This window comes from Rhinolophus sinicus, linkage group LG02 (assembly GCF_036562045.2).
Source record: "Rhinolophus sinicus isolate RSC01 linkage group LG02, ASM3656204v1, whole genome shotgun sequence".
Lineage (NCBI taxonomy): Eukaryota > Metazoa > Chordata > Mammalia > Chiroptera > Rhinolophidae > Rhinolophus > Rhinolophus sinicus.
This window is the reverse complement of record NC_133752.1, coordinates 114,460,943-114,473,443: the sequence shown is the minus strand read 5'-3', so window position 1 is coordinate 114,473,443 and position 12,501 is coordinate 114,460,943. Positions and strand designations below refer to the sequence as shown.

The following is a 12,501-nucleotide window of genomic DNA, read 5'->3' as shown; positions in this document are numbered from 1 at the left end:
TGCCCTTCCGCTTCCGGTCCACCGGAGCCGAGTTTGTATTTTGCCGCTGCATGTTCGTCACGACAATGGTTTTTGTGCCGTGTCTGAAATACAGTAACAGTAGAAATATACCTTCTTACACTTTTGAATGATTAAATTGAGGCAGGGTAGAACAAGAGGGCACTTAGACCGAGGAATTTTCTCCGGGGTGGCAGGAAAGAGGAAAAGGGGTGCGCGAATCTGCTGAAGCGGATCTGCTGGCTGTGAAAACAAGTCGGTAAGTCAGCTGATGGTCCCTAAGCGGCGGCTCGTTGACAGCTTTGAGGGTGCGGAACTCGAGGAGGTGAGCCCAGAACCAAGAGTGAGGACACCCCTTTAGAATGAAACCCCTGAAGGAGGGACTGTCCCCTCTCTCGGCTGGAGCTTCTGCCCTTCCTTTGCGTGACTAATTTGAGCCTCAGGATCCTCACTGTGTTGGCGGTGTGAGTTCTGCACAGCACTCCTCCTCCTATCCCGTTTTTGCATGAGATCCTTCCTTGATTTCACCCCTGCTTAAAAAAAGGGGGGGGGGGGAGGGAACTAAAGAATCAATTTGTTGAAACATAATAAGTCTAAATGTTGAACCGATTGAAACCAAAGGTAAAATATTTCGCCAAGAAGAACAGTAAGAGTGTTTTAAGCAAAGGAAAAGCATTCGGAAAGGTTGGGAGTGGAAAAAGAGGTTTGGTTTAGAAACGAGTTCAGTATGGCTGGAAGATAAAAGTTTGCGAATTTGTGTCTTGGGGAAGAGGGGTGCAGGTGCTGGAAAAAAAAGTCTGAAGATGTAAGCAGCGGCATTGTAAGCTGGGTTAAGGAGTTTGACTGTTACCCGGAGACCAATAGAATGTGATAGAAAGGTTTTAAGCAGATGAGCACCATCAGGTATGAACTTTGGAAAGATTACTGTGACTTCAGTGTTGGAGTCTATTCTGTCTCAGGTCCCATAAGACGGGGTTTAATGCGGGGGCGGGGGGCGCCTATTGACAGGAAGTCTAGTAAGGAGGCTGATAAATAAATCTTTATATGATGTTATTTCTCTCTATTGTTGACCAGATTTTCTTCTTTCTGAATATCACCCAGTTTGCCTTGTGGAGTATCTCGTACTTTGTTTTCTGTATATCTTCTCCCCACATGGAAACCTTTCCAGCGCCATCTCCCTTTCATCTACCCCCAATCCCATCTAGCACATCTAAGATCTCCAAGATCACTTCTTGGTCCCTGATCTATTTCTTTGACTTTGTATTCGTCAGCTGTTTCATAAGCTCTGTATCTGTCCACCTATGTAGCTCTTCCGAAGAATTCTCTCTGCTCTTTTCGCCATGTAATCTTTCCCTGTTTTTGAGAACCCTGCCTAGGAATGCAAACTCCATGGGCATAATTTTTTTCTTCAATAAGGCTTAAAAGAAACTTTTCATTTTCAAAAGAAGCCCTTCATTTTCACTATGAAAATGAAAATGCAGGGATAAATGTAGGAAAACATGCTCAGAGTCACACAAATAAAATCTCTGAGTGATGGGCCATTTTCTTAGAAGTGGTAACAGGAACAATGAAAACATCATGTTTTTATGGACTTGTAACCTGCTGCTTTTATTTTCTAGTTCTATAGATATCCTGCCAAAAAAGATGAAGAAAAACAGAGAAAGATTCTGCAACAGAGAGAGGGAATTTGTGTATAAATTCAAAGTAGGAAGTCAGTGCTTTGAACTGAGGGTACCCCTCAAATTTCCTGTTCAAGAGGATGCCACTTATTTACATGGACGTCTGATGCTGCTGCACAGTTTACCATGCTTTATAGAAAAAGGTGAGGACTGATTTTTTTAATACCACTTTATTATTTTCCTATAGTCTCTGTCATTAGAAGTTTCACATTAGAAAGCATAAACCCAGCAAGCATTAGAAACAGCCATAAAATGTGAAGTGTTTAACTGCTTTTAAGAATGAAAAGGTTCCCCAGACCTTTGTTTTATTTAGTGCTTTTTCTTATAACCCTTGTATTGTTTATAAGGCAGTTTAGTATAAAAAGTAAATTATATAATGATAAATTAGTTACAAAATCTGGATTAGAACTTTTAACCTCTTAATTCAGTTGGTGCATTCATAAGGCATTTCAGCTATCACTTTCTATATTATTGAATTATGTTGCTAAATGTATTGCCCCTTTAATAATCTGATTCTCAATTCCTAAGATGTCATGGAGGAGAAGGAATACTAATTTTTGCAGAATTTTTGCTTACCTAAATTAATTCCATGATGTGATGTGTATTAAACCATTTTTAAAAGTCTATGTTCTATCTCACAGATAAGGGAAATATTTTCAGTTGAGACTGTTGGATCATAGAAAGATAAAGTTGCAAGAGAACCTAGAATCTTTCTAGCACAACCTCATTGTACAAATAAGGAAACCTATAAATAAAGGGTTAAATTATTTGCCTGAGGCAGTGGTTCTCAGAAGTTGTTCCCTGATCAGAAGCAATCTCATCATCTAGAAACTTATTAGAAATGCAAATTCTTGGGCCCCACCCCATTTCAGCTGAATCAGAAACTGAGGGTAGCATGCAGCAATCTATTTCTGTAAGCCCTCTAGGCATGCTAAATTCTGATGCATGCTAAAGACTGAGAACCTCTGGTCTAATGTGACAAACGTTATGAACCTCCCAAGATCAGAACATGTATCCTGACTTCTGTCTCTGTTCTTTCCATTATATCAGCCTCTAAGTTGTGTCTCTAAAATTGAATTATTGATCATCTGAATTAAATCAGTTTTAATATATTAATTATTCAATTTCTCTTTCAAATTCAAAAGATAACAATACGTATATAGGAAACTTTCACTTAAATATAGTAACCTTTTAACCCTTGAAATCTGTAGATGATTTTTCTTTACGTTTTTTTACCTACTCAGTTTCAAACTGAAGCATCAGGCTTAAGAAATTAACCTTTCAAATTAGTATCAAGGTTGTACATAAGAGTTAAGAATTTTGACCATTGTCCATGCAATAACCTGTAATAGTAAAGGAAAATAGTTGTGAAATTAGTTAAATGATCCCCTACATTTGTTTTATTTATTTAGACATTGTATGAAGAGTATAAGCTTGATGAAATAAAATTTCACATTGGAATGCTTGGTCAGGTAAGATGTTCCCTATTTATGTCTGGATTTCGCTGATGATGGCGTTTCTTGTCCCTGTTACAGACTTAAAAGAGGCTCTGAGCCAGTTTATAGAAGGAGAATCTCTCAGAGATTATGATAGAGATGCTGAAGCCTCGCTGGAATCTGTGAAGTCAGGTGAAGTAGATTTACATCAGCTGGCAAGTACATGGGCCAAAGCTTATGCTGAGGTAAGAAAACAGATCAGATTGTAAATTTCAAGGATATTCTGGACTTTGATGAGGATTTTTTTTTTCTTTTTTCTTTTTCTTTTTTTTAAATTTATTTTTTAAATTTATTGGGGTGACAATTGTTAGTAAAATTACATAGATTTCAGGTGTACAATTCTGTATTACATCATCTATAAATCCCATTATGTGTTCACCACCCAGAGTCAGTTCTCCTTCCATCACCATATAGTTGATGAGGATTTTTAAATTTATAAGATAACACTTGAACAATTGTAGAATCCTTTTTTCTTTACATACAAAAATGTATTCCATAATATACACTCTATATCGATGCTTGAGTGCTTCCTTCCTGTATGAGGGTTAGCATATAAGACAATATTTTGTGTAATGCCTTTATAAAACGAGAGGTTACTTTTGTGTTTCTAACCAGCCTTGGGTTGCCAGATTTAGTAATTAATAATAAAGGACACCAGTTAAATTCGAATTTCAGGTAAACAATGAATAATTTTTTAGCATAAGAAGTATACTTATTGTATACTTACTGTATTTTATCTGGCAACCTTAACTAACAGTAGTAGTTCATTTTAGTCTGGTTTACTTTTGTCCTATCACTTATCTTCACTGCTGTTACATAGTTATATAACATCATCATTTTTCCATTTAAATACTATACCTTATTTCATAAAGTCTAAGATGCCCTTGATCATAAATACCCCCACCAATTAAACTATGATGGATACAGTATGTTGAGAATCTGTTATATGCCATGTACTGTACTAGGTGTTGGGTGTAAAATAGAAGTAAGACAGACAAAAAACTGAAATTTACATTTTAGTTAGAGAGCCAGATACAGAACTATGTAAACAGACAAATAAATTCAATAATTGCAAGCTTTAATGAGTGAATTACATCCTATTTTAAGCAGTTCAGTCTATGGGAATTTGAAAGAAATCCATTTTATGGGGTCATATTTGTTAATCAAAGTAGTTTGCACTGTGCCAAGAAAGGTTTCCTAGTTTATTTAAAAGATGACAGTATTTACAGATATTATTTTAAATATTTGCATAAAAAAGATATATCTGTGATAATTACAATTAAAGAAACCTGATCTTTCTGCTGATAAAAAAGAATAAAGCTGTAAGATTCATTAAAATAATAATTCCACTAATTTATTTAACCAGTATTCTTTGTACCTCTAAAATGGATTGGGTATGCAGTTGAGGATGAGTCTTTGCCTTCAGGAAGCTTACAATCTAGTAGGAAGACACAGACTGTTATAACACTGCAATCGATAAATTTCAAAGTCATGGAATGAATGAAATTGTACATGGTGACTATGTAGAATGAGAAGAGTAGATGCCTAGACAGAATCCTGACAAAACTCTGTATTATAATTGTGTATTGGCTTACCTGTATCTCCTACTTGTGGATATCCACCTGGAAATGTCTACTTTATTACAGCTCTGGTATCTAGTACAGTGCCTGCAAATAATAGGGCTTTGGTATGTGTTGGGGAGATGGGTGGCAAATAAACGGATGAGAGAATACACAAATGAATGAACAAATACTAGTGCATAAGGTATTAACAGAGGAAAAAGAACCTGCAAAGGAAAGAGAGGAACTTGCTAAAGACGTAGAAAGAAGGCAAATGGTTATGGTTTCATGAAAATTAAGAAAACAAGAGTCACCAGGAAGGAGGGAATGGTCAACAGTGTCAAATGCTGCAAAGAAGGTCAAGCGAGGAAAGACTCAGAAAATATCCATTGGGTTTATCAAGTAATCTTCGTATGGCAAGATCACTTTAAATGATTAGGGGCAGAAATTAGATTTCCGTGACTTTAAGAATGTGTGGGAATGTGGAAGTAGAGAGAATGAGAATAGATAACTCAAGAAGTTTGGCTCTACAGAGGAGAAGGATGAGGCACTTTCAGATTGGGAACACAGGGTCAGAGGTTTGTTCTTTTCAGATGGTAGAGATGAAGACCAGAAGGGATGGAATCCAGAGCTCAAGTAGGAAAGTAACCTTAACTGGGCAGAGGGACACTTCTTCCATTTTAGCATAAAGGAAAAAGAAAAGGATGGACATAAATTAAGACAATTTTACTACTTGAGTAGCAGACGTTATGGTAAAAGAACTGCTTCTACTTTATCTGAGAAGTAATAAAGACAGGTCATTTGTTTGGATGAAGTGGGGGGCTAATGAGATAGTTGGATGTTTGAGGAGAGAACTGACCAGAGAAAGATAGGCTTGCCAGGCATCACTGAGGGGAAAGTTTAGTCACACCAATCTGCCGCCATAAACTTCCGAGGTTTGCAGTTACTCTGCTGTAGCCCTCTACAACCTGACTGTAAGATTAGAGTTCTTATAGGTGGGCAAGAGAAAGAACATCAGTAAGGAGAGTGGAGGCTTTTGGCAAGATAGTGGTTGAAAGCTGGTCTGTGGAATGGAAGCTGCATAGGAAAGGAGGTGAAGCTAGGTGGGAGCCCATGGCTGAGAAACAATGAAAAAGTAGAGGATCTGTGGAGCGGAGGTCCTGCCGAGGTGGAAGAAACAATTACCTGGGAGTCATTGAATGAGAAATCTTGGTTGAAGGTTATAGTCAGAGACCGAATGTTTGAATTTTCCAAGTTGAGCTGTTGCTGGTGATGATACAGAATGGGTAACTGAGGTGGAGTGGAGGACTTATTAAAGATATGGAGTTCAGGGAAGTAAGAAGGCAAGGCATTGTGGGTTATCCACATGGACATCAAAGTGACCGGGCTTGATGAAGGATGTGTGTCATCACACATCTGAGGAAGGGTGTGAACTCAGTGCCAAAGCTTTAAATGAATGAGGGTGAGTGATGGGTAGGCTGTTAGATAATGATGGCCAAGAAAAATCGGGGGTGCCAAATGGTTTGAGCCCCAAACAGAGTTTTATGCCTGGATGTGGCAGTGGAGAAAGAATGGCCTGGGCACTGAGTACTATTCTCTCAGCAGGCCTTCCCTCCGCCCCATTGCTCTCAGCGCTCACAACGCCCGTTCTAGTTTCATCTTTCCTGAGGCCACGGGGCAGTTAGGTCAAGGAGAAACTGTTTCGTGCTTCTCACGTAGGTAGCCTCTGCCCATTCACAAAGCTAGGCTGAGTTTTCAATTGACGCTGCAAATTATTATAGACAGCTGATATGGCTCGTGGGGTTACTGAACGTCTGGCCAAGCATATGTGTGTGTGGCCGGGCATATCCCTATTACCTGGCACTGGCTCTTTCCTACAAAATTTTAGCCTGAGCCTGAAGTGAATTTTGAACCAAGGTTAAGTTACATGGGCTGGTTTTAATTCCTAGAGCAGTGCCAGGTCTTATGATAGGGAGCAGGTATCAGCATGTGGTTTCAGGTTTTCAGAGGCACAGAGTAGATGAAGTCCGTGTTCTAGGGTCAGCTAGTCATTTTAAACTCTTCCCTCCTGATCTGGCAAGTGACTAAAGTGAAAGGAAGGAAACAAGGGGGAAAGTTCACCTATTGATTGACCAAGTTCAAGATAGCTGTTTCTGTGATTTATCCATTCGTTTTATTTTTAAGGTAAATTATTACTCAGTTATGTTATAGATTGCAGCTTTTAATATTTTCATTGGTAAGAAAAGGAGAAAATTCAGATTGTCCTTTTTTTTATAGGTGATCTGTTAACAAAGAACAGTAATGGAAAAAACATACCAATCTTTGTGTTATTTCCACTTTTGCCATCAAATTGTATGATCCTTGACAAGGGACTTAGCGTATCGGTGTCCTCACTTGTAAAGCACGGTGTCGGTCTGAGTCGCCCCCTCACACGTCCGTGGGACAGGCAGCCCTGAGTGGATTTGTGTGCTGCGGGTGTCCTTGTTTCGCATCTCTCAGTGTTGCTGTTTTTCTTAATCAGTGTTTACTCAGTCCCTTTATTATTTGGATAGCTACTCTTCTCATATACCTAAAAGCATACTTGCATTTTTAAGAAGAAAGCAGAATACTAGAAAAGATCAAAATATGAAAATTGCATATGTTTATCATGATATAAAATCCTATGCATGAATTGGGTTTTCAAGGTCATTTCATCACCACACAGGTGACCACTTAGGTAACCTCATTTGCTAAATATATAGCCTACAAAACATTTTTTAGCAATATATTTTTTAATAATGAAAAGTTTTTCTGATTACATAATTAATACATCCAGACTATTGTATTATACAGTATATTATAAAGAAAGTAAAGGTCATCAGAAACCTCACTGTCATGAAATAGCCACCATTAGCATTTTATTGAACATCCCTTCATGTATGTATATATTGTTTTACAGAAATTGGATCATAGCATACTTGTTTTGTTTTTTTCTATTGTGGACACTTCTGTGCCTGCCTCCACATTGCCCCTTCCCCATCCCTGCCACCAGGTAAACCATATAAATAACACCGTTTGTATCTTTCTATTTTGGGAGGTACTCAGATAATCCTATATAACCAATATATACACACATATAAATAGAGGGGTTTTCTGTCCTTGTCTGATGTACAGAAATATAATCACTGTATACGTACATTTCTAGTAGTGTGTTAAATAAAAATTCTGTGTCATGATTTAAGAATGTCTGTGTATTATCTTGTAGACCACATTAGAGCATGCAAGGCCTGAAGAGCCCAGCTGGGATGAAGATTTTGCAGATGTGTACCATGACCTAATCCATTCTCCTGCCTCTGAAACGCTCCTAAATCTGGAACATAATTACTTTGTTAGTATCTCAGAACTGATTGGTGAAAGAGATGTGGAGCTGAAAAAATTACAAGAGAGGTATTTCAAATTTCTCGCATTATCATAATTAAATGTTATATTGTCAGATATGACGGCCTGCAGAATAACTTGTTCTTATTGTTGTAAAATTGAATAAAATAGAAAAAATTCTTTGATATTAGAAATTAATTTTCTTGTGTGTTTAAATCTGTAATTTCAACTGGGAAGTAAGTCCTTGTAGATTTAGAAAACTTCTCAAAAATTACCTAAGTAAATTCCAGTGGCCTTATCTACTCTTATTTCTAAAAAAGGAATAGCTTACCTCTGCTGAAGGTTTACATTGTTCCAAGCACTGTGCAAAGTGCTTTGGATGCTGTCTTAGTCAGCTCGGGCTGCGATGACAAAACCATAGACCGGATAGGTAAAACCACAGAAGTTGACTTCTCACAGTCCTGGAGCCTGGGTCGTCCCAGATGAAGGTGCCAACAGATTTAGTGTCGGGGAGGACCCGTTTCCTGGCTTATAGACAGTGCCTTCTTGCAGTGCGTTCGTGTGGCCTTTCCTCAGTGCGCACTTCCAGTGCATCTCTTCTAGGGAGAGAGCGCTAACATTTCTTCCTCTAAGCACTAATTCCATCATGAGGGCACCAACCTCATGGCCTCTTCTAAACATAATTACCTCCCAAAGGCTTTACCTCCAAATACCATCACACTGAGGGTTAGCTTTCAACATATGAATTTGGAAGGGATACAAACATGCAATTCATACCAGATGCCTTTCCTCATTTGATCCTTACCACAACCCTACTGTCATTTCATTATCCCCATTGTACAGATGAGAAAGCTGAGGCTTAAGTAACTTGTCTAAGGACAAACTGAATTTGAAACCAGAAGGGGACTCCAAAGTTCTTACCGCTATACCACACTGCCTCCCTGTTCAGAACCTGTTTAAAACTCTGCTGAGGCTCAGTCCATGGTCTCTTTCAGTGCATATTATAAGCTTATTTGCATTAGGACAAAAAACACTGGCATTATTCCAAGAAATATTAATTAATTTGAATTCATTTTGTATGAATTACTTAAAATAGTATGCAAACGATGCTCTTATGACCTGTTTTTTTCCTTCAGAGTAAGTAAAAAATTGCTAGCATTTTTTATCTTAAAGCATGACTTTCCAGAAAGCTTCCTAATAATTTCATAATTATAGTAATAATTCAGGACACTCTCCTCTTTCCAGATAATCCATTTTAATCTAGCTGAATCTAATAACATTTATTACCTTAAAAACAGTTACTTAAGACTTAGGTCTACATAGCATTAAGATAATTTTTTTGGTGTTGCTGATGTAAAATTTCGTTGATTGTGAAAATGCATTAGCAGCAAATCACACTTATTCTTTGGGACTGATTATTAAATCAGTCCCAAAGAAGTAAATTTAAAATGAGGTACTGGTTTGCTCCTGGCCCTCGTTAGCTTTGCATTAGAAAACATTGCACTAGCAAGATGAGAATAGCGTGTTGTTTTGAGGGTTGTCATAGTTAAGAACACTTAAAACACAAAAATCGTAAGTAAATAGATTTAATCATTTTTCCTGAGGGCTACTTTCTTGTGTACCAGATCAGCATTTTTATTATATTGCATAGATTCGTAAATTTTCATAATAATGCTATTCCTCTGGACCTTTTATTCTCATATTTAACAAGATATTAGAGCTGTCTCTGTGTCAAAAAGAACATGATGTTTTGAGATATTTGTCATTCTTCATGGGCTTGGGTTTGCTCATTACCTGTATTGAGGCAGTTTATTCCTTTCTAGGGTGGGATACACGCAGTATGGATAGGTGCCACCGGGTAAATAGTCGAAGTTGTGTCCCTGGGGGAGACAAAAACTCCATTTTTTTCTAGTTCTTTATTATGTAGCCAATAAAATTATGAATATATTTTAAAAATAAGAACAAAATAAAGATTTTATTTTTAAAAAATACATAAAAATATAATTACCTAATACAAATTAATTACCTTCTGTTGAACTTCATTTTCCTAGTAGGGCTTTAACTATATAACCTTAAACTCATTCTGAATCTGTTCTTGGAGCTCACGTTTTCTGGGACTGCACTCATTCTGCCTATAGTTAGGGATATGAAAAACTTCCTAGCTTGGCCATCTAGTTCATATTAATACTGTTACTAGTCCTTTCTTTCAGCTGCTGAGCTGCTCTAAATTGTGGTCTACTTTACTGCCTACTCACTACACCGCCCAGAAAATTTCATATCAATATTCTGTAATGGTTCTATTTTCTCTGATTGAAACAGATTCCTATCCACATGATTCTTTGGACCTTTTGGGAAGCTGAATTCACTAATTTTTGCATTTACTGCTAATTTATGCTTTTTTTTTCTTTCGTAGAATATTTTTTAGTAGAGGTTTTTTTTGGTTTATGGTATTTTTTGAAATGTCCTTTGGCCAGACTTCTTGAAGGGGCTTTGCTTTTTTTTTTCTTTCTAAACATATAAACAATATTTGAAAACATTTATTTAAAAACCAGTGTTTTAGTTTATCTTTCACATATCCAAACTGTTAGCTTGAAAAGGAAAAATAGCTGTTTGTCTTAAGGTAGATAACATTTACCAGTATTGTAAAGTTGAACAGTGTAACTTAAAGTAAGTTGGAATTCACTGGTATCTGAGGAATTTCACCCAAAATTTTGGTGCTTAATTCATTTATCCAGTTCATGAGCAGAAGTGACACAATTCCTTATTTCTCCTTTCCTTTAAATTTCATTTTACATCTTTAAAGGCAGTTTCTCAGCACAGCATCAATAAAGTTATAATGATCTTTTTCCCAAAGTGTCTTCAAAACAATGTACAGGTTGTCAGAATTGTCATGCCTGACACACTAAGTCAATGCATAGTTAGTAGTTCATCTGAAATATAACACAATTTCCTTTTATCTTAATCATCAAAAATATATACTGTATTATTCACTATATCATTAGCTACTTTCACTTCTTACACATTTAGGGTAAAATACATGTTCATGAAATTTTATTTGTAGATTTCTTATTTATTAGCCTTTCTTTGTCTCACTGGAAATTTGCTCCTTTTAGCAAACCAGATTGAAGTTATTTTTTTTTTTAAACTTAAAAATGGCAATGATACCTTTTATCCACTAGAGGGAACATGTGTAATGTAAAATATGAATATATTCATATCAAAGTTTGTATGTATAAATATTTAGCAGTTATCCTGTTTTAAATAAAAATCTTACTTGCAAGCATAATCTTCACCTGACCTCTAATAGTTATTAAAAAGTTAATGTGAGTCACCTACATTAGAATTAAGTGGGGACTAAATGGTATTGAATATTTAATCCTAGAAGGTGTGTATAGAAATGTGTAAATGTATAACATGTGAATGAGTTTCATTACTCATATACATATCTTAATCAGTTGTTATAAAGAAGTGTAAATTTGCTTCTAAGAGCAGTTTACTTAACCAAAATGATAGTGAAATTTTTTAAGTAGATGTCTGTTTCATTCTAAGTGTGTTAAAAATATGTTTTAGAACAAACATCTTTAACACATTTGTTTTAGAAGATAATTTTCAATTTGAAAATTTTTAATGAACTTAATTTATTAAAATATAACATACATACAAAATAGGCAACAAACTGTAGATGTACACATCAATAAATTTTCACAAAGTAAGCACACCCATGTAATTACCACCCGGAGCAAGAAATAGGATATTTCCAGCACTGATGAAGGCTCCCCCAGGCCCATCTATCACTACCCATTTCTCTCATAAATAACTAAAATAGAAACTTCTAATACGATGAGTTTTTCCTGGAAGGAAAACCATTTTTTATTTCATGCACGTTATTTATTTGAATAAATGAAGAAGGTAAGACGAAAGCTTATCTTCAGAAGTATTGCGTTGGTGCAAAAGTAATTGCGGTTTAAAAGGTTAAAAATTGCAAACCCCGCAATTACTTTTGCACCAACCTAATAGTATGTTCCTCTGTAAAGGGAACTTTGTGACTTTTGTCACTTTGATTCTTAGAACCTAACTGGCAGCTTCTGGTTATAATATAAACTAACTTTCAAAAGTTGAAGTCACTTTAATTCATGTACAAGTAAATGGAAAATATATTTAAGCTGGAATTGCAGAGTATCTTCTTTAGGGAAATCTGCAGATGAAAAGGGGTCTGCACTTGTAAACATCTGCCATGGAAATTGAAAGATCACCCAGATTTTGACTGCTTTCACTCACATATTAAACTTAGATTAAAATTTAGCTGTATAAATGATGTTGTTGATGCTAAATGAAATTATCAGTGTTTTTTCCACATCTCCATTTCCAAGGCTTCAAAGTGCTTTCCGGGTATTATAATTGCCATTGTTAGAC

At 36.3% G+C, this 12,501-nt stretch overlaps 1 protein-coding gene across 3 annotated transcripts in view; it reads left to right on the top strand.

Annotated features, from left to right (window-relative positions):
• Positions 1-31: 31 nt before the first annotated feature.
• FERRY3 (FERRY endosomal RAB5 effector complex subunit 3) overlaps positions 32-12,501 on the top strand; it is a 45,575-nt gene continuing 33,105 nt past the window's right edge. The window contains exons 1-4 of one of the 3 annotated variants that reach the window (XM_019756940.2): positions 32-256; positions 1,617-1,819; positions 3,212-3,357; positions 7,976-8,157. In XM_019756940.2, the coding sequence (XP_019612499.1) occupies positions 1,642-1,819; positions 3,212-3,357; positions 7,976-8,157 (506 nt within the window). In that variant the 5' untranslated portion in view covers positions 32-256; positions 1,617-1,641. Of the gene's footprint in view, positions 460-1,616; positions 1,820-3,211; positions 3,358-7,975; positions 8,158-12,501 lie in introns of all 3 variants that reach the window. The other 2 variants (XM_019756939.2, XM_019756938.2) reach the window with 2 other exon arrangements.